This window comes from Cervus elaphus, chromosome 21 (assembly GCF_910594005.1).
Source record: "Cervus elaphus chromosome 21, mCerEla1.1, whole genome shotgun sequence".
Taxonomy (NCBI): Eukaryota; Metazoa; Chordata; class Mammalia; order Artiodactyla; family Cervidae; genus Cervus; species Cervus elaphus.
Genome location: NC_057835.1, coordinates 26,657,217 through 26,680,040, shown reverse-complemented (window position 1 = coordinate 26,680,040; position 22,824 = coordinate 26,657,217). Strand labels below are relative to the sequence as shown.

General features: G+C 44.1%; 1 protein-coding gene across 1 annotated transcript in view; it reads right to left on the bottom strand.

Moving 5' to 3' along the window:
• Positions 1 to 5,537: 5,537 nt before the first annotated feature.
• Positions 5,538 to 22,824, bottom strand: part of XKR4 (XK related 4) — a 303,567-nt gene continuing 286,280 nt past the window's right edge. The window contains exon 3 of the mRNA XM_043880499.1: positions 5,538 to 10,447. Coding sequence (XP_043736434.1) covers positions 9,501 to 10,447 — 947 coding nt within the window. The 3' untranslated portion in view covers positions 5,538 to 9,500. The remainder of the gene's footprint in view (positions 10,448 to 22,824) is intronic.

The following is a 22,824-nucleotide window of genomic DNA, read 5'->3' as shown; positions in this document are numbered from 1 at the left end:
TTCCATTTGAATGCAAATCAAGCAACAGAGAGAGCGGATGGCCACCAGCTGAATTTGGTATATGGAAGTAAAATAAAAACAATAAACCTTACATTTTCTGAAATTCTAATAACAGAATATTAGCACGAGAGAAAATTTTATGTTGGTACTGTGCTGGTAGTATTTGCTTATCAAGTTGATTATTAGTTCTGATGTTGATCTGTTGTGTTAAATGTGATGTTTCTCTGCAAACATCAGTAAGTGTACTTGCCTTGTCTGATACCGTCCCTGAGACGGGGGCAGTTGTCGTAATGAACCACTCGTAGTGGCAGGAACCGAGACATTTGGGCTCTGACTTAGCACTATTATTAGGTCAGCTGTTTTGCTGAAGGGATTCTTGGTGTTATTCTGGGCTCATAAAAATGAATATGCTTTCTTTTCTCTTTCCTTTTATTCCACAGAGGACCTCTGAGTTTATAGCCTTCCCTAACCAGAATTATTTAACTCAGAGGAAATTAGTTATGTACATTAATAGTTATCTTTAAATAAGATGCTCTTTACATCTGTGGGAAGCCAATCACTGTGGGCCATATTGAAGGAGAGACTTGGAATGGGTACCATGCCAGCATGTGCCCACACAGGGTGGGGCTGGCAGGCTTCACTCCTGAAATGAGATGTAGGTCACTGCTGCTCATCTGGGCACGGGGCTTCAGAACATCCTCTCAGGCTGCAATAACTGAGGTTTATGTCTGAAAATTTGTTCTTCCTAAATAACATGTATGCTGCAGACTGTGTTCTGGGGAAACCTACTGGGACATCTAACTTTTGTGTACAGAGAGATATTTTTTTGCAGTGAAAGTCTACTGATGATGGGAAAGGGAAATCTTTGACAAGCCTGCATGCCCCATGTGCACTTTTATAAACACGTATGCCACTTGTCCAGAGGGGGTTTCTGACTCCCTCACAACATATCCTCATTCTGTCTTAACTGATGGTCCCTCTTCCATTCCTCTGTGGCCAGCCAGAACTCCATTAAAAACCATAATTGGGGGCTTCCCTGGTGGTCCAGTGGTTAAGACTTCCAAGCACCATGGGGTGCTGGTTTAATCCCTGGTCAGGGAACTAAGATTTCACATGCAGCATGATGTGGCCAACAAAACAAAACAAAACAAAAAACCCCCAGAATGGTGACTGGGACAAAAAGGTATCATTTAAGTGTTCATCAAAGATGCTTCCTGAAGATCAGAGAAGTGCTGTCTCAGAAGCATCCTGATTTCACATCTCTTCTTAAAAATAAATCCTCAGGAATATCTCCAAAGCTGATTCAAAGATGATTAGTTTGAGTCAAATGTGCATGCGTGCATGCATTCTAAGTCACCTCAGTGTGTCCAACTCTGTGCGACCCCATGAACTCTAGCCCGCCAGGCTCCTCCGTCCATGGAATTCTCCAGGCAAGAATACTGGACTGGGTTGCTATGCCTTTCTCCATGGCATCTTCCTGACCCAGGGATCGAACCTGCGTCTCTTGTGTCTTCTGCATTGCAGTTAGGATCTTTACCACTAGCACCACCTGGGAAATGTTTGAGTCAAATACTTTATGCCAAAGAGTGTCTCAAAATTTACTTTTGCTTTGTGGTCTTGACTTATAAATATTTAGTGTTGGAGAGGCAAAAGAACAAATTACAAAGCTACTTTTCTCTTTATCAGCTATTGTTGATTTATCTTTATATTTATACTGTAACCTTATGTTTGCCACTATGCAGGCTAACTGTGTATTGCAAGGCTATGTAACACAATCTTGGAAAAACTTATGTTTCTTTATTTCTCTGGTATGGAATTAAATGTGGACATTAAGAAAAGAAGCAGTGTAATAGGATAGAAAGAACTATAGCTGAAGTCAGAAGACTCCTCTGCTACCAAAGACCAAAGTGTGAGCTGCTGGAATATGGAATTCCTTCTGCGTGTGACTGTGTATTGCCTGGCAATGCCAGGCATATAGATCACATTTGATAGATGAATGGCTGAAGGAATTCTGATAATGAAAAATGCCTGATCCCTTTGGATCCCAGCCATGTTCATTTCTAAAAGAAGTGTTCTCAAGTAACATTGAGATCTTGTTTAGATGATGTTCTCTATAAAAATTCATGACACCTAATTTAACCTAACTTCATAAAGATCTGTTTAAATCATATCAAAGTCAAAAGTCAGATTGTTTGTATTTTTAACATGTTATATTCAGACTGATGGCTGCATCTATTTTTTAAAATAAACACCAGGATTGAGAACATTTTTGGTTTATTGCTGTGGCCACCTTTTTAGCATGAATTCAGCCCACACACACTACTTCCTACACAACAGAATCATTGAATGTGTCACAACTCTGTCATCCTGTGGATCCCAGACACATTATGTCTAAGTTGAGGATGGAGAAGACATACGTTATTTTATAATCCAACTCCACAAATTTGGTAAATGTTAAATTCTTTAAGTGTAAACTTTCCATCTAAGAGGAAATTTCCAGAGTTATATGATGGCTCAACTGGTGGTATAGTAATCTGTGTACATATTAAATTTTGTGACCCGCAAGATAGTAAATGAAATTTAGGGCAAATTATGGCAATGGAATAGAGTTATCTTATAATATGAAAATAATGGTGGCTCAGACAGTAAAGGATCAGCCTGCAAAGCAGAAAACCTGGGTTCAATCCCTGGGTTGGGAAGATCCCCAGGAAAAGGGAATGGCAACCCAGTGCAGTATTCTTGTCTGGAGAATCCCATGGACAGAGGAGCTTGGTGAGCTACAGCCCATGGGGGTCACAAAGAGCCAGACACAATGGAGTGACTAAAACACACACACACACACACACACACACACACACACACACACACACACTCAGTGTCACTCAAAGATTTGTTAGATTAATCCTTCCTTCTTCCTTTCCCCACCCCCATCTCTCTTTTTTTCCTCAGTCTGAAGGTCAAGGCAAGTAGTGGGGTTTGGCTGTCTTTCCGTTTACCTAACTGGAGGACAGTAGCATACATATAGAGAATACAAGAAAAGAACCATCAGGCTAATTTATATTTATCACTTATTTTAGTGCAAAGTAGGGCCATGGAAGGGGGGAGAGACAGTTGTTTGGAATGAAATACAAGCATTTATCTGCCTACTCTGAATTAGGGGGTCACAGTAAAATTCAAGACAATCGATAAAGACTTCTGTTTCTCATCACTGAATTTTTTATTTTTAACTTCTCTTCTTGAAGGATCTCTTTGACTTTTAAATGAAATTCTTTTGAAAAATTGGATCATCAGACCATGTTTTTGTTTCTCTTGAGATCTTGCCAAGAACAGAAGAGATTTTGGTGGGAAAATATTCCTTGGTTTTCTAGAAGGATTTGCGGTTGTGAGAAGTCATGACGAGCTGTGTTCATCTCTCAGCTCCAGTGTTTCCAGTTATGGGACCCTTGCCTAATTTAGTGTCTGTGAGCTTAAGTTTTGTCTGTAAATGGAACTTAACTCATAGAAGGCAGAGAGGATGGAATGAGATCATGGAGATAAAGCTGGCTAATCCTTGATGCTCTTGGACTCAGTTAGTTCCCATTAATACAGGGAAATGAACGGCCTAAATCTTAGAGGGGTGGGGCAGGGGAATAACCAAAGCAAAAATTTGATTCAGTCAGGGTTTCTGACTTACGTTGGTATACTATGAAAATGATATTAGCAAAGTAGCTAGATATTTCAAGGACATTAACTGACCCTTATTTAGCAGAATATAGACCCAGAAAGGGGGCTTCCTAGTTGGTTCAAGTGCTAAAGAATCCACCTGCCAATGCAACAGACACAGGTTCAATCCCTGGGTTGGAAAGATCTCCTGGAGAGGGAAATGGCAGCCCACTCCAGTATTCTTGCCTGAAAAATCCCATGGACAGAGGAGTCTGGCTGGCTATAGGGTCGCAAAGAGTCGGACACAACTTAGCAACTAAGCAACAACAACAACATATCCAGAAAAAGTTAAAGGTTTGATTTCTTGGCTGGATCGTTACATGCAATATTACAGAAGTTTGATTTTTTTTCCTTATGGAATCTAGAGAAAGAGCTTCAGATGGATGGTGAAACAACATGATGCCTCAAACACTCAAGGGAGAACTTCCGAACCCCTCATTTCTGTGGGTAAACTGCTGTTTGCCACGTCTTCCATTTGGCTTTCTGCTGTGTGAGAGCTTGCCTAATTGCTACAATTAGCAAAATTAAATGGCTCATTGTGTTTTTATACAATTCCACCCACATGCCACAGAGTTTCACTTTGGAGGCTGTTGACACAGACACTTACTGCATCTTTCCATGAGCTCATTTTTAGGATAGCCCCTGGACAAGACACATGTCCACAGAGAGTGCTTTGTGGGAGACAGTGCAGCCTGCCCAGTGGAGGAGAGGAGGTGCTACCCCAATGTCCAGATGGTCTGATACAAGTGGGGACCAGAAACTTAGAAACGGAGGGATGGGTTGGGGGTGATAGAGAGGAATGACCCATCCTTAGCCAGTTTAAAAGGCTTCTGCTTCAGATGGGTAGAAGTTGGGGCGGGGGGGAGCGGGGCTATGAGTCACAAACTGGCAGAAACCAGCAATTTGATTGTTTTCAAATGTGACCGGGTTGCTGAAGATGAACGAAGATGAGTCGATTTGCGCCCATCACTGAAATTAGAGAAATGACCACCTCAGTCCTGCTGTGTTTGCACTGCACACATCAACCATTTTCTGAGTTGTTTTTCTGAAAGACAGCCTGAGCTATTTTTTTAAAAGGCTTTAAAAACATCAAAATGCAGGCACCTCATCCAAGCTTTATATGGAAACAGCAATTGCTAAGGGCAAAGACTCAAGAGAATGCCGGGGAACATATATGTAATCTCAGAAATGGTTCATCAGATTAAAAAAAAATCTCTGGATTCTTGTCCAAACATTGTGTCAGAACGTGTTTCCCTCAATGGTATTTTGTACACTGAAAGGCAAATACGTAACCTTACATAATCCTGCTAAGGACACCAGATGTTTTCTTTACTCCTTTCAATATGTTCAGAGAAAGAATCTTTGAAATGACTCAAAGTTATTCTTGTCTCTCTAAAGACGAGCTCCTTGAGGAGTGGGAAAACTCATTCAAGCTAAAAGTGCTAAATTATATCTAGATATTTCCAACTGAAGAAGACTCTTGAGAGTTCCTTGGACCACAAAGAGATCAAACCAGACAATCCTAAAGGGAATCAATCCTGAATATTCATTGGAAGGACTGATGCTGAAGTTGAAGCGCCAATACTTTGGCCACCTGATGCGAAGCTGACTCATTATAAAAGACCCTGATGCTGGAAAAGATTGAAGGCAAAAGGAGAAGAGGGTGGCCGAGGATGAGATGGTTAGATAGCATCACTGACTCATGGACATGAGTTTGAGCAAACTCTGGGAGATGGTGAAGGACAGGGAAGTCTGATGGGCTGCATTTCATGGGGTCATAAAAAGTCAGACATGACTTAGTGACTGAACAGCAACATTTCCAACCCAAGTTTAAGTGTGTGTGTTGATGTCTTACAGATATGGGCTTTACACTTGAGCTGATGCTGAAAAAGAGTGGGGAAAAACTTTTTATCTAAAAGTTTATGTGTCAATAACATACATTTATATGCATTAACAACAGTATATATTTTCCTATTTTCATCCATTAGTTGTGTGTGTGCATATATTATATGTAATATGTGTGTTATCCATACTAAACACACGTCTATACAATATCTTTTTAAAAAAGTCATTGAGATTTCAATTATTCCTATTCACTTTTAATTGGTCAGTGCTATTACTTCATTTATTCATAGAGCCAAAGAAATGGGCCATTTAGAAATTAAGTATAAATACATCTTCAGATCATCTCTGTATTTTTCTTTTGCTAATACTTGGATTGCATATTCTTGCCATGTCGGTAGGAGAATTTATTTCATTTGTTGGGTTCACAGCAATATCATAAAAGAAGAGTAACAAAGTGTCTACAAAGTCCAGGTTACTGAACTAGATAGTACATAGTTAAGAAGAACAACAGGAATGGGAGAAGATTTAAAGGACATAGTCATTTTGAGGGACCAAACTTTGACTTATATTGAAAATTTTTTTTCTTCCACACAAATACTTAAAGTCTCAGTGTGGTTAGGATACATACACTCCTCATCTTAAGTTAAGTTTCATTGAGAAATGTTCATTTAAAAGTTAAGAAAATTTATAATATTTTCTTTTAGAAAACTCATGGTCCTATGCCAAATTAAGTACTAAGGACAGACCCTTCACGGCCGCCCCCCTCCCCGCCCCCAAGTAACCCAACAGACCCAGCACAGGACGTTGGAGCTCACAGATAAAGAATCCAGTGTTTCCAATTTGTATGCTAACAAATTTGTAGGTTCCGATTTGTAAGGCTTGTTCCTTTTGGATTCTTGAGCTACTCTCTGTGGAGAATTTAGTGGTCAACTGAAAAGAAAATCTTAGGGTTTATACTAAAGTATAAATATGAAAATCAAACTTTGTTCCTTTGTACGTTGACAATGTCTCTTTAAATCCTAATACTGGAAATGCTCTGTTATCAGTGTATCTGAGACAAATACATTCTTGATGGCAACACAGGGCTTTCTGAATCATGGAAGCAAGATTAAGCCATGATTCTCCTTGGAAGTAACATTTGTTGTTGTGTTGTTGTTCTTGTCTATAATCTTGAGAAGTCTTGTTATTTATAACATGGTGGAGATGTCATTTCCTTAACAAGCATTTTTGACTAAACCCTCACCTTTTAAGTATGTTGGATAACAGAGTATTTACAGTATTTGCTAAAATCACTGAAAATTTCAAACTTGCACTCTCTTGACTGCATTCTCACTTTGAAGACAAAGCACAGTACAGCATTTTTTCAGTCACACAGCGCTCATTTTGATTCTTCACCTGTTAAACGAAGGATCAAGTTGAGAAATAACTTAGGATTTACATGATTGAAGAGTGATGGGACCTGTTGTGTTTGTTGACTGACATTATCATCTGCGATTTACTCATGGAATCAAAGGGATAGTTCCACTGAGTGATTCAGTTTCAAAAGATCATTAATTAAGGAAGCTAATGACCCACGGGCCGGCACCAAAGTGAAGAATTTGCCAATATAATCATTTTTCCCTTCTAGAGTGGGGAGTGGAATGTTTTCGCCAATTGCTGGCAGGAAGAGCATCTTTCTGGGCCTTTCCTCGTGACTAGGTAACTTTTTCACATCCAAACCAAAGGTTATTATTTTTCAGTGGACTGCTGCTTGGAGGATCCATCATGGAGTACTAGGAAAATATGTCTACTGATAAAAATCTCCTCCTTTTTAAGCACTGCCTTTGGACTTAAGTACCAAAAGAAGTCCTAGTTCGAGCCCCCTGTTACTTGCTGTGGGTGTCGTCATAGGGACGGCTGCCTCCGTACGACACAGTTGTGACAGGTAGTGGCTCTAGAACTTGACTGTTAAGTGAATTGGACAGTCCAGATAACTGAATAATTAAGTTAAACTGACTTTTTTTGTTTTTAAAAATTGACTTGACTAATATTTGGTGCATCAGTTGGGTAGATATAAAACCGGGAAAGGACATCCAAGACATTGCCCACTGTGGTCAGGTTTGTCCTAAGAGATGGAAGAGTCATCACTTCCATCTTTGGTTTCCTGGGAAACATTGGCCAGTCTTGACAAGCCCTTTCTAGTTTAGCTGATTCTCTCGTCCCCTGATATTCTGATAGCACCCCTGGCCAGGTTCCTGGGGGCACCGACATGGCAAAGTAGGATGATCTTGCAAGAGACATGTGTTCTTGATCTGCTGAGGCAGGCAGATGGGATCTGTGGACCAGTTTCTACATCCCAAGTAATTATGATGCTTAAAGTATTTTAAACGATCCCAGGTCTATAAAAAAAGTGATGATGCCTATATGTATACCCTATATTTTTTATTACAAAAATATTGAAATAATCCATGAGTTATTCCACTCTGCACCAACTATAAAAAAATACTATCAAAGTTTGACCGGCACTTTTAATGCAACAAAAAGCACCATGACGGGGGGGTGGGGTGGAGGGACACTGGGAACAGAAAGTGGGGGATGTTCACTTGCTGGACAGAGGTATTTAAAACCCAGAAGCTTGTTGTAAGAGTGGGACTTTACAAAATGACTGAAATACAGATCTTAGCTGGATCTAGTGGTAAGCCCTCAATCAGTTCAGAAGGGTTTTCTCACAGCATATTCACTGCACCTGTGGGCTCACACTTACAAAAATGTGTCCCAAAGCCTCTAAAAGACACATCACTTTGACCTTGGGTGGGGGAGTGGGGTCCTTTACACAGGGAGGACTTGACTGTTCAAGCCCTCTTCTGCTTTGGTGGGGCTCACGCCAACCATGCTCAGCCGTTCAGGGCTTCCCCATCAGTCCCCGTGTTGGATGGACTTTGGCACTAGAAGGGTGTGGCATGGCGTATGGATTTTGAAATCCTGCCTGCCCGCCATCACATAGAACCTCCATTCCTGCACCTGAACACTGGCCATCTGTCCCGCCGCTCCGCCCTGACCTTCCTATGTGAGCTGCACAGGCCAGGAAATCAGACACTCATTCTGCCTTTTGCTCCCACTTCCTCTCTGTGGTTTTATTACATTTTTTTGCAACTGAATACTGCATCCTGATTATCACTGAACTTACATCACTAAGGTATCAAGCTCCTTGGTCTTGTCAGAAGCCATCCATGGGCTGCATAGGATTTCTGTAATAGGAGATGTTCTCAACTGAAAATTTAAAATGAAAAAAAAAAAATCCTGACGTGTGTTGAAAACGAACCATTTCATCAATTCTAATACATGTGTAAACACACTTGGGTTTTCTGTCCATTGGGTAAGGTTTTCACATGAGGATGGTTTATGAATTCTTTCTAAGCTTCACTATATTTTTTTGTTTGTTTGTTTTTTGTTTTTCTGGAGTCTTGAGGGATATGTTTTCTCTCTCTTGGTTTTCATATTCCTGCAGGAATCACAGCTTTGCATCAACAGAAATCACCTAAACTATTTTGACAGAGGATTGGCATGTGTGTTAGTGTGTGTGTACTCATGTGTGTATGTGTGATTCAGTATATTTTTATGCAAAGATCAGTTAACTCCATCCAAACACCCTACTGACTGGAGGCAGTATTTCCCATCACAACAGTACCCTTGGATGGATGTGCTGAAGATTGGGCTGGAGGGGGCTGGCGGCAACAAGGAGTCCCACTCGGCTGGCCTGTTCCCTTCAGACGAGTAGGAGGGTCTTGGGGCTGCTCTTTGAAAAGAGGCCAGCAGCAGGCACTCTGCTGATGGAGGGTCAGACACGAATCTGATGAGGGTCAAACTGGGAGCCTCGCAGCCCGTCGCCCTGCTCTAGGGGAGAGTTTCCTTATTGCCACAGCCCTGCGGTCACCCCTCTGTCTGGAGGTCGTGGCCCCTCCAAGTCCTCCGTTTTATAACGTGGTCTCATACTCCAGCCGCTCCTGAATGAGAGCATCGTCTTTGTACTGCAGCCTCGGAGGAGACGGCGAACATTCAAAGGCTAAGATGGCCTTTCGGAGGCTTCGGTCCAAAACGTGTCTCTCCCACGCTGGGTACCTGTTCCTGAACAGGTCAATCTTAATGACGGACTCTTCAATCCGTGGTGGGCGAGAGGATGGGGTGGATGGGGCCGTGGGCCTCACCTGAAAGACAGGGACACACCCATCTCGCTCTGCGAATTTCTGGTCGCGGTCGCCGGCGACACTGCGGTTGTTGGAGATGGACCGCAAGGTGCTCGTGGCCACGTCTGGAGGCAGAGTGAAGGCAGCAGAGGGGTCCTCGCAAGCACAGCTTGGTGACTGCCCGAATCGGGGTCCGTTGGGGTGAAAGAAGGCATAATACATCAGCATAAACACCACGCCGGTTAAGAAGCTGCTGAAGACCACGCACAGCGCCGGGATGGCAAACGCATCCGCGATCTGGGGAGCCTTGTAGAGGTACCAGAGCGCACTCAAGGCTGTGTTTTCCAGAAGGATCACGAAATAGTAAATGAAGAGCCTGCAGCGTGTCCTGCCTTCCTTGACGTTGAACCAGCTGAAGATGTAGATAATCCCCACCACCATGTCGAACACGATCTCCTCCCACTTGGTGATGCAGAACTCCGTCTCACAGTGGACGATCCAGAAGGTCATGATGCACCAGTGAAGGACAATGAAGATCCCAAAGTAGAGCTGGAAAACCGAGGCAAAGAGGGCGAAGGTGATGACCCTGGCCGCGATGGTGAAGAAGTGCCAGCAGAACTGGATGACCACGGCCATGTAGCTGATAGGCTTCTTGTCATCGCGAGAGTCCCGGAGGGCCTTCTGGTAGGAGGCCAAGGCCCAGGCCAGGGATACCAGGGAGGCTGCCGCTGTGAAACCTACAAAGGCAAGCAGGAAGACAGGCTGTCAAAGGTGCGATACACTGTAAAGGAGCCAGTGGGGCTGGGGGTTTGGGACAGGCTAGCTTCCACCACAGCAAAGCTCTTCATTTCTCTGAGTTTTAGCTGGACTGTAGATGGGACTCCTAGGATCTGTCCTCCAGCGGCCCCCACCATATGGAGAAGACATGGAGCTGGTGAGAATGCTACTCAGGATGAGAGTGGGGTGTGGGGGCTGAAAAAGGGGAGGGGTGTTAGCTTTCTGTGTATTCAGCAAAAATAGATTCCAGAGGTCGTTTTGCTTGGTGGGAATATAACTGTGGACTGCATGTTGATAGAACTGGGTGGCTGTTTCAACTTTGCCACTGATGACCTCCATGACTTTGGACAATGATTTAAATTGGCACCCTCATTTAGAAGGTGGATGATCTCCAAGACTCCTTGTCAGCTCTGGGATGCTGTGATCTAAAGGAACTAATAATCACAGGAAAGGCGACAGGCTAGTTGGTTACCTTTCTGGTTCTAAACAGGAACAAATGTAGCTCAGTCCCCCAGTTAATTATTTCTTGAAAATAAGGCAAGGAGTCCATGGGGTCTCCCTGGCCATGTTTCTTGTGGCATCTGGTGTGCTCTCTGCCCTCATGTGATCTGAGACTCTTTCTACAGCTTCTTTCTGCTTCAAAAGAAATTTCTGCTCACCGTCACTCATCTTGTAATCTTTCACAGATTAAACCTTGTACAGAAATCACTTATCAATCGCTTTTCTTATTAGGCAGTGAGCCCGTTTAGTTAGTATTCCCCCTAAAAGTATGTTTCCAGATAAAAAAAATAAATATTCTTACTGCTTCCCTCCACTCCTGCTCCACCTACTACACCTGAAACATCACCTTTGTGGTCCTGATGTGGAGAAGGCTCTTCTAAAACACACCACCTCCTTCAGGAGGGAGGGAGAATTCCACTTTGTCACTGAAAGATCAGATCAGTCTGCCCTGCAGCTGGTTTATTAACAACGAGCCGTAGCACGAGTTGTAATAATACTTATGTATGTGTGTGTTCTCAGTCTTATCCGACTCTTTGTGACCCCATGGACTGTAGCCCGACAGGCTCCTCTGTCCATGGGATTCTCCAGGCAAGAATACTGGAGTGGGTTGCTATGCCCTTCTCCAGGGGATCTTTCTGACCCAGAGACTGAACCCGGTCTCTTGCATTGCAGGCAGATTCTTTATCATCTGAGCCACCTGAGAAGCCCAAACAGTGGAAAACCAGGATTGACCACTTGGGCTTGTCCATTTAGTTTTCTTTAATCTAGAATGTTTCCACAGGCTTTCTTTGTCTTTTATCACTGGACAGTTTTTGAAGAGTACATTACCTAAAGAAAAGAAAGAAAGAGAGAAGGAAGGAAGGAAGGCAGGCAGGAAGGAAGGAAGGGTTCTAAATACAGTCAGAACCACAGGAAGAGATATGCAAAAATTTTGCACCATTCTTCATTGCTCTCCTCTTATGCTTTTGCAATTTCAGTCTGAGCTGCAAATGCCAAAACATTGTGAAATAAAATCTGTTCTCCCGTTGTGTTGTTTGCGGCCTGGGCATAAACAAGAATTCTTGGAAAAAGCCAGAGAATGCTTTATGTGGATTTATAGCCTAATTCCCTAGATGTAGGAGGTTCAGGGAACTGAACCACACACTCTAAACAGAATGAGACTCTTTCCCTCTCCTTAAGGAGTACAGAAGGGCAGCTCTCCTCGCCCCCTCAACCCCACCACAGGCCAGCCAAGGATTGGTGTCAGGGTTTTAGGACCCATGTTCACAACTGAACTGCAGCTGGTGAGAAAGGGCTTTTTAAAAAAGTTGTTATTGTGTAAAATTTCAAATATATACAATAGCAGAAAGAATAATAGAACAGATAAACCCTGCATGTGCAGTCAACTCAAAGGCCTGAGCTCTGAAATTCTTCTCGAGGGAAGTGTGAGTTTGGGCCGGCAGGGGGCGCCTCTTGACAGCGCCTCGACCGGCGCCTTCCTGAGTCTTCCGGCTGCTTTGTCTTCCTTTGCTGGGAGACAGAAGCGCTGCGCTGGGACCTGCCGTTTCCTCCGCTCTTCCTGGGAAGCCTGGCCTGGCGGCTCTCGGCCCGACTTCCTCTGGCTAACTCGGTCCCCCAGCCACCCTGCCAGGTTTCCCTCTCCCAGGAAGACAGAAAATGCTGTGCTCAAACTTGAAAAAACCACCTCTCAGTGAGAATTCAAGCATCATTTCTTTCATCAGGGAAGCCAGTCCCGACCCCTAATCTTGAGTCCATCTCCCCCCTCCCCGCCCCCCGACTACAAGTGCACACCACGCCCAGCACTCTGCACGCTTTGAAGCACTCAGGGAAACAGAGACCCAAAGGGAGGCTAAATGACTTGCCTGAGCTGATGTAACTAACAAAGTAGAGCAGACATCCAAATTCATAGATTCCAAAGTGTGCACCACGGCCGCAGACGGGGATCGGATTGGGATCCAGGACAGGTGAGAAGAGGTATAGACGAGTGTGTGTGAGGTGTAGATCTCCAGGGCTCACAACCTCGAGGGATGAAGGTGACCCCGGAGTGGTGCTGCCTCTCAGGTTCTGACTCTGAGGGCTCCTATCACACCTGCTCCTTCAGGCTCGCCTTGAACATGCTTGTTCCCAGGTAAAGGGGTCCATTCTGGTTCTTTTCACAAAATTGACCAGAAGCACAAGCTCCCAGAAGGAAAACCAGGACTTTTTCATCTTCCCATTTTCTGGACCAAAACAGTCCTCCTGGTTTTCCTGATTTTTTTTTTTTGGCTGTACTGTGAGGCTTGTGGGATATTAGTTCCCCTCCCAGGGATCAAACTCGGGCACTGGGCAGTGAAAGCATGGATTTCTAACCACTGGACCTGGATTTTTGTCTGTGGAAAAACGTTGCCCAATTCAAGCTGATTATAGAGCAAAGAGTAGCAGGTCATGAAACCAGAATGGTTTTCCATTTCTTCAGCATGCTTAGAGCTTGTCTCTTCGTTACAGATATAAAAGCCAGAGATCCACTTGGCTGGACTCTTTATCGAATTCACCTAGTTGAAAGAGTATAATAATTGAAAAAAACATAAAACCGCCTATGCTGTGATCTTTGTGGGATGAGGTGAAGCAAAAAAAAGTCATATGAACTCCACTGGGTCTAAGACGTTCGAAATCTCCTTGCATGGAAACCATTTTATCTCTTTTTTAAACCTTGTAATAGTTCTGATTAAAAATATTTAAATGCTTTAATATGTTTAATTTCGGTAGGGTTACGCGTTCTCCTCGTAATCCATCCCAAGGAGTTCAGCTTCTTTGCAAGGCAAATTGTAAGGCTGCTAAGGAGTTGATAAGAGAAATACTGAATGGAAATTTTAAAAAATATTTTACTATGAAAGCAGTAGAGGAAAGTTGTGGGAAGAAGCAAAGTGTCTTTTCCTCTTTAAGACATGTGAAAAGAAATTTCTTTTTTAAAATTTTCAATTGGGAAATAATTGCTTTACAATATCATGTTGGTTTCAGCCATACGTCAACATGAATCAGCTATATGTATGTTTGTATGTATGTATGTATATATATATATATATACAGGTCCCCTCCCTTTTGAAACTGCCTCCCACCTCCCACCCCATCCCACCTCTCTAGGTTGTCACGGAGCACTGGGTTGAGTGCCCTGTATCACAGAGTAAACTCCCACTACTTATTTTACATATGGTAATGTACATGTTTCCATGCTACTCTCTCAACTGGGATTTCCTTCTTAATGAAAAAAACACAAGTTAGGTGATCTCGCATAGGTACAGCCCATTTCAATTTTTAAATTATCTTTAGATTAAAAAAACATTTCCTAGGAAGGTGAACATTCTGTGTGTAAGAATATGAAAACATCTAATGTTGTTTCTCTAGGGAAAAAACATTCTGTACTTAGGAGAGGGTGAGGAGTCACCCTTCTTTGCACACTATTACAAACTTCAACCTATATTTACATGGAACATAAAAAGATGATAGAAAGGACTACTCAAAAGACATAAAATAGGGCTTCCCTGGTGACTCAGTGGTTAAGAATCTGCCTGCCAAAGCAGGAGACACGGGTTTGATCCCTGGTCTGGGAGGATCCCACATGCGGCAGAGCAACTAAGCCCTTATGCCACAGCTACTGAGCCCACGTGTGGCAACAACTGAAGCCCAGGTGCCTAGAGCCCATGCTCTGCAGCCAAAGAAACCACGGAAATGAGAGGCCCATACACTGCAACTAGGGAGCAGCCCCCTCTCGTCACAACTAGAGAAAAGTCTGAGCAGCAGTGAAGACCCAGGGCCGCCAAAAATAAATAAATGAATATTAATAAAAAAGAAATATCCAATGCAGATGTTTAAAAAAGACATAAAATAAGTAATCTGAGATCCCCAGTAGAGTTAAATTTTCCTTTAGAGTCAGTTTATTTTCCACACCATTTATTTTTTCACCATCACTCTCTTTTTTCCTTGGAGTTTTTCTCTGCTGGATGGTAAATGAAAAGAAATAAAGAGGAGGAAGCAGGGACAGTACCAGGTGACCTTCTCTCACCTGCAAAAAGAGACACAGATGGACAAGAGCAAAATGAAAATAATCATTTAAAAAATCCTGATGTGTACCAAACACTGCTCTATGGCTGGCCTTCCACACTCTTTACTCCGTTTACTCCTCACAGCATCTCTCACTCGATATAAGTATCGTTGCCCATTTTACAGATGAGGAAACTGAGGCTCAGAGAGTGAAATATTTTCACCAAGGGGCAGCAAACATTTCTGTAAATATAAGAAATACTTTGGGTTTTGCAGGCCCTGGCTCTCTGTCAGAAGAATTCAGCTTTGCCCTTGTAGGGAGAAAACAGCCATAGACAAGAGTGAAACAGAAGAAAAGCAGGCAGTGGGTTGAATTTGGTCTAGGGGCCTTCGTATTCCAACCCCTCAGCTGACCCGGGGACCCATTTTGAACAAGGAGCAGGGTTAGGATTTAAACCCACATTTTTTTTCTGAGGTTAAGCTCCTCACACTCTTCTCTACAGTTAGTGAAACATTCTGGGCTACTGATGAAAGCTGGCCCCTTTGGGGACCCTTTCTGAAGTGGTTTTAGGGTGCTCACTGTCTGAATGAAAGCCTGAGGCCCTGTCACCATCCACCCAAGCAAAGAAACAAGTGCAAGTCGCTCAGTCGTGTCCAACTCTTTGCGACCCTATGGACTATACTGTCCATGGAAATTCTCCAGGCCAGAATACTTGAGTGGGTAGCCTTTCCCTTCTCCAGGGGATTGTCCCAACCCAGGGATCGAACCCAGGTCTCCCGCATTGCAGGCGGATTCTCTACCAACTGAGCCACGAGGGAAGCCCAAAGAAACAAGCCCACAGGTAAGTGCACAAGATGACATCTGTGCATGATCACACCCGCTGAAGGTCGACTGTAAAGTCATGTAAGAAGGAGCACAAGTGCCACGCCTCTGCAGGCTTGCTCATTTTCAGGGAAGCAGGCTGTTTTTCAGTCGCTAAGTCATGTTCAACTCTTTGCGACCCCATGGACTGCATCATGCCAGGATCCTCTGCCTTCCACTCTCTCCTGGAGTTTGCTAAGACTCATGTCCATTGAGTTGGTGATGCTCTCTAAACTCTGCCGACCCCTTCTCCCTTTGTCTGCAATCTTTCCCAGCATCAGGATCTTATGCAAGTAGCCATGTGCAAGGGTAGGACGGCACCCTGGTCCAGGCTGGTCCCCACCCATGGAAACGCCAGCTCCTGCACCTGGCCAGGCCTCAGCCACACCAGCCGAAGCATCTGAGACAGAGTCTGTGGCGTTTTCTCTTCCCTTGCGTCTCAAGGTACTTCTGCAAACCTTCCATGTGTGTAAATGTGATGGCCACAAATCACCTGCCAGAGTCACCAGTATTGACAGTCACTGGCCTATTTAGAAGGATCTGTGATCAGGGCATCGGTGGGAGAGTGACAGAGTCTGGGTCCCTGGGGTTTATAATCAAGTGTTAATTCTAATGAAGGCTACTGTCTACTCACCCGCGTTCAGAGTTATTCATGCTTAGAGGACTTGGAAGGGGGCCCAGAGGATGCAAAAATGGTGACACTAACCCAGGGTAAATAAAATGAAGAAGAATGAGGTGTGCTGGGGGTGGCAGTTGGCCGTGTCAGATGGGTGGCACCATTGCAGCACAGCCAAGGATCTGCCAGGGGAGGGGCACTGGCGTGTGATGCCCACGATGACATAAGTTGGCATTAATATTTGTGCTGATGGATCCTAAGAGCCAAGCTCTTTTCTGGTAGAAGACTCTGTCTGTATGGGGTAGAAGGAGATGAAAAGAATGCCTCTGATGGAAGAGGGTGCCAAGGAGAGACCTGGGAGGACACACCAGTCCAGCCCGGGTATGACCAAAGATAAAAGGATAACAGGTTTGCAAGCTGCATCCCAGACCCAGGTGCTTCCCTGCTTCCCTCCTGTGTCTCTCCCTCCACTCCATCCTCATACAAACCTTGACACTTAAGAAGTGCCAGGTGCTAAGGACACAAATGCAGGTCCCTAAAGGGACAGCAGGTCAGTGCGGGAAGCAGACGCTGCTCCAACCTGTGAGCAGAGCGTGGAGGAGAAATAGCTTGTGCCCTGGGAGAGGCAGCCGAGCCACACACTAGAGCTGAAGGTGCCACTGAGGTTGAAGTTGGGGTGTCTGGGAGTGCAGAGCTGGCCAGGGAAGTCAGGAGACTGTGGACATGATATACCAGACAAGAGGATGTGGGCCTCCCCTGGGAGTCGGGGCACTTTCAGTAGCCCCGTGGCCAGGTGCCTGCAGGCCTTGAGTGGTGGGGTGACATTCCCGGCCGAGGTGGGTGACTTGGCAACACTATCCTGGAGGGGCGGTGGTGAAAATGGGGGAAATTCTCTGCCCGCGGGCCCTGAATCTCTGGGCCAGTTGCTCATTACGCCTGTTCTTCACAGGTTTGAGTGAGAGTCAGTGAACTGGAGTTCCTTAAAGTATTTTGTGAACAGAAAGCATTCTATATAAATATGATTATCTGTTCCAAGGCTTAGCTTTCCTCTTAATTTTTCTCCCTTTTGCCTCCTCCCCAGGAGCTCTTTCACACCTGGACTCAAAGGAGGTCTCCCTGGAGGAAGGAGAATATGAGGTACAATCTATATGATAAAGACTTTTTTTTCTCTCTTCACAGATATGAACGCAGTTCTTTTGATAGGATATTATTTCTCAAAGTCACTTGAAAATAGGAGGAAAAATAGTTGGCATTATTTACATAGGTGGAATACGTACTCCATTTTATTCAGATTAAAAGCCGATAAAATAGAAGGTACTCAGTTGAAGGAAGGAGGGGAGGTGGAAATATGGTGTCAGGGATGCAGGAATGTCTGGGACAGGATCAGGTTTCTATCGCCGAGTCTTGGGAAAACCCAGATTACAGGGACAGGGCTGGTCAGAGCATTTCCCTAAAACGTGTATAAGAAAGGAGCCTTCCTGAAGGAGGGAGGGCTCGGCCTTGAGCCAGGCGGGACCCCTCCCAAGGATGGAGAGGAGATGGGGGAGGGGAAGATGCTGGGCTTCCTGAGAAAGACCAGGACTAGGAGGGGAGTGGACCGCAGCCCCCAGACCCAGCCAAGGTCCTCATAAGGACACCCAACACTTCATTTATCTGCTTTTGGTTGCTGATTGCTTCTATCCCCTGCCTTCATTCCCCTAACAATTTCTGGCAGAAATGGATGCCCTTTAAAATAAAAGGCCTTTTACTGTAAGCTGTAGATTTCTCTAAAGATCACCAGTGTCCATTTGTGGGGTTCCCGCAGGCTTCAAGGAAAAGGGCTGCCTTTTTGGCAGGTGGCGCTGGGGGCTGGAACCCCCAGCTTCTGCCGTCACTTCCCAGCGCCCTGCCCTTGGGGTTGCCTCGGTTTTGCTCTGTCAATGCAAAGGCCACACCCTGCGCTGGAACCATTTGATAATGCAGCAATAAATGCAAGCTGGACGAGGCCTTTCTGGGTGGTTTACAAAAAAAATGCTTCAATACTCTGAGGACTCCGAAGTGCAGCATTATCTATTCTCATGGCTGGACTGGCTGGGAGAAAGCCCACCTGCTGGGACCCCAGGGGCGCACAGGAGCACCAAGCCTGGGAGCGCCCTCCTCACAGCCTCAGGATCGCTCAGCCTCTCGGGATCACGGTCCTCCCTGCTGGCTAGCGGTGGGATCCCCCATGCTTCTGTGTGTGTGTGTATCCCCGTTCAGTTGCTAAACTCTGCTGGACTCTTTACCACTCCAAGGACCGTAGCCCGCCAGGCTCCTCTGACCATGGGATTCTCCAGGCAAGAATACTGGAGTGGGTTGCCATTTCCTTCTCCAGGGACTCTTCCCTTCTCAGAGATGGAACCCACATCTCCTGCATTGGCTAGTGGATTCTTTCCCACTGAGCCACCCACTAGACTCAAGTTGAGAACCCTCAGGAAGATCCCAGTCCACCTGTCTTGAATCCTTTGGGTTTCTGACCCACGTCTGGGCCTGGACCTCCATCAGGATTCCCCCAGGCACTGCTCTGTGATGCCTACCTGAACCACTCGCTTTGGAAAGCCTGCCCTGCTTCTCCCCATGGATTACAAGCTCCACTTCTGTGCTCCATTCCCGCCTGGCATACAGCTTGATTTCGATTTTCGAGTTGTTTACTAACTTTTCTCTTTTTGTGAGATCCATGAAGGTGGAGACTGAGTCCTATTCCTTGTTATACTCCCAGAGACTTTGAAAATGCCTGGCACACTTGAAAATTACTTGATGAATTGTGCTGAATTGAATTGAACTGAACCTGGAGATGCTCTAAATTGGGGTATGGTGTGGTTGCCGTTCTTGACTGTAAGGAAGAAACACAAATGACCTGGATCTGGGGCTGTTTCTTAGCATCCCAGAGCTAAACTTACCCTGAGGCACAGACTAAGGCACAGAATCATTGAGATTCCAGTGTGCATTCCCTCCCTAACCAAGGCAGGTCCCTAATAGAACAGAAGTAAATTAAATGCATGCCATAACCAGGTGTAAAGGCTTTTCAATTAGGATTTTGTATGCTAGCAAGCAGGAAGAGAACAACAATTTCCCTAGACAGAGACCTTTAAATACAAATGACCAATTCGAAATTCAAGGCTTTCTCTAAGTCTTCTAAAATTGGCCAGAAGAAATAATTTTAAACTTTCTAAAATACCTAGAGGGGTGATTTTGATTGTATTAAGGATACTTAAGTCTGAGTTCTCAGCAAAAACTCTGGGATTATACATGTCTCAGAATTTGTCAACTAGTACAATACAAAGAACTGTGCAATTTGGAGATACTGATATGTAAGTTGTCTGATTTACAAGATCACTCCGAAAAAACCAATTTTGGTTTGAGTGATAAACTTGTAAAAAAGACTTGAAACAGATAGTTATAAAATAAACATAACTAAGTAAATGATTAATAGTGAATAAGGAAAAAAGAAAAGAGTGACACCACAACCCTAGGCTAATATTATAATAGAGCACTTAAATTATCTCTGAGCTTCCAAGATGCCAAAGTTAAAAAAGTGAGTTAAATAATTTAAAAAATGAGTCATAATTAATTAAATATCAATTAATTAAATGTTAGTATATAAATAAATACTCAATAATATTAATTAATAGTTAAATAATTCTCACTGTTGGAAAAAAGGAAGTAGTATTTGTCCTGGTAAAATATCCTTAAAGTGGGGAACCACTGCCCTTCTCATGGGTTTCCATTACAAGCTTTGCAGACATCTAAGACAGCTTAAATACACAGTAGGCATCTTCTGCATGGACTTTTCCCCTCAGGAAAGGAGAAGGGGCAGAATGGACCTAAGATCTGAATCAAGCAGGGCATGAAGCCAGCTTTTATCAGACATTAGTAGGGAAAGGGGATGGAAATCATGGACTGATAATGAAGCAGTGTGTATGGAATATGGTCTCTACTTTGCCAAAAAGATGGGATTTTTAAACAAAATCAGTGTTCTCTGCAAGGTGGAAGACAGGGTGTTGGCCTTTCTGAGGTTGGAATAAGGTTGTTGATCGGACACTGAGAGAAGGCAGGCAGACAAGAAGAGCCTGCTGCAGCTGCTGAGGGTAGTGATTGAACAAGGTCTTGCAGAACAGGCCTACTGTGTATGTGTGACTCTCAGCTGTTCCTTCCAACTGAGGTCTCGAGTGAGGACACTTGCAACTGGTATGTGATTTCCACTGTGAGCCCTTCAGGCCCAGCTATTTGGTCTTCAGACAGTAGGGACCCCACACCAGCTCAGCAGTCCTCCCTCTGCATTACCCACTTTCCTAAACCCCCAGGATGCCCTGTGGTTTGGCAGAATTGCATCTGCATTTTATGTATTCATAGCAGGGGGAACACGAAAACTCTTATTAGGATACAGCTATGCTTTGGGACAGCAATTGTATTTTGCCCTTATATTGTCCCAGGGCTGTGAAAGGGCCTACTGGTCTGTTGAAAACAAATGCCAGTTGCACAAATCCATATTGGATAGTGTACACTCTTCGTGACCAAATAATATGATAGCCCTGGACACAGTTGCTTAAAAAGATTCTAACACAAAACAATCCTGTGAGAACTAACTGAACAAAGTTGGAGGATACAAAATCAACAGGTAAAACCCAGTTGCCTTTCTCTACACTTAACAATGTATCACCTGAAAAGGGGAGGAGGGTTGCTGAGTTATTGTACAGAGTTTCCATTTGGGAAGATGAGAAAGTTCTGAGGAAGGAAGATGGGGATGGTTGCACAACAGTGTGAATGGACTTAATACCATTGAAACAAACACTTAAAAGTGGTTACCATGGTACATTTCATGTTTTATGGCTTTTCTCACAATAAAAACAATTAGGTGCTGTTCTGAGCTAAACTTAATCGTTAAAGCAGAAGTTGCACTGAATACCCTGAGTGTTGCACTTTGTCTGTTTCACTTAACTAACTACCTGTCAGGACCTAAGGCCTGTTGAAGACTCATGTAATTCCACCTTGCCAGCACATACCTGTGGGGTGAATAGCTGTTCCTGGCTACCTGTGGGAATGTGCGGTAGAATGGCAAGAAATTGGGTTGCGACCTCTGTTTAGACTAAAAATTGAATGCTAGATCTGCCCTCATGAACCCTACAGCATGTGAAGTTTCAGTTTTCTTAAAAATAGGGTTAACAACTAATTTCATAGGGCTTTGGGCAGGTTGGGGCCTTCCCTGGTGGCCCAGAGGTAAAGAATCTGCCTGCAATGCAGAAGACGTGGAGATGCGGGTTCAATCCTAGAGTCGGGAAGATCCCCTGGAGAAGGAAATGGCTACCCACTCTAGTGTTCTTGCTCTGAAAATCCCATGGACATAGGAGCCTGGAGGGCTACAGTCCACGAGGTCTCAAAGAATCAGACTAAACAACAGTAGCAACAACTTGGGCGGATTAGATGAGGTTGTAAATACAAATGCAGCTAGTACGTGCCTGTGGGCACCAGAGGGTGCAGCAAACATTTGTGTCCTTCTTCTGTTTCATAAGTGATGAGTCTTCCCATGTGAGGGAACGATGCCCCTGCCACATGATTTGCACAGGTTAGTGGTGGGAGAAGACAGGAGAGTGGTTTTGGTGGTTTGCATAATGGTGTCCTATGGTTAGCTAAACTGTACAGTCCTGGATGACAAGGACTGGCTGTCTTTGTCTTTCATCTAAGACATGCTGTTTAGTACATGCTTAGAGGATAATGCGTGAATTTTGTCAACGTGGCAAAAATAAGCATCAAAATGGTATTCAACGAGCTTTGATGACAGGGAGGAAAAAATAGGTCATCTGGACCCTTAGGAATAGAATATGACTTTCAGTACCAGGGAAGATAATGCTTTAGGCTTGCAGAAATCTGGAGAAAAATTAAAGCTAGGGAAAAAGGGGAGCTCAAGGATTAAGAACTTATTCATTTTTTCTATCTTGCTGCAATGTTTCCATTTCTTCTGGTGTTTTGGCCCAATTTTCAGGAGCAGATGCTTTTCCCAGAGCCTCTGACCAACTTGCTCTGAAATGGTCCCTTCCTCCCTGGGCCTCGGAGCCTTCAGGGCTTACATTTTGGGTGGTCACAGCTTTTCTTCTCACCTTGAATCTCAAATTCTAGATGGAAGAACTGAAAGAAAAAAATGAAATATCTTCATCAAATATCAAATATTTGATGCTGGCTATTATAATTTTTTTTCTTCCTTCTTCCTTTCAAGAGGTACACACACTGTATTTCCTACAGAGATGAAGAAGGCACAGGGATGGATAAACTCAAAAACTGGAGGAAGGTCTCTGGGCTCCATCTGGATTTCAGGGGTAATCTAAAGA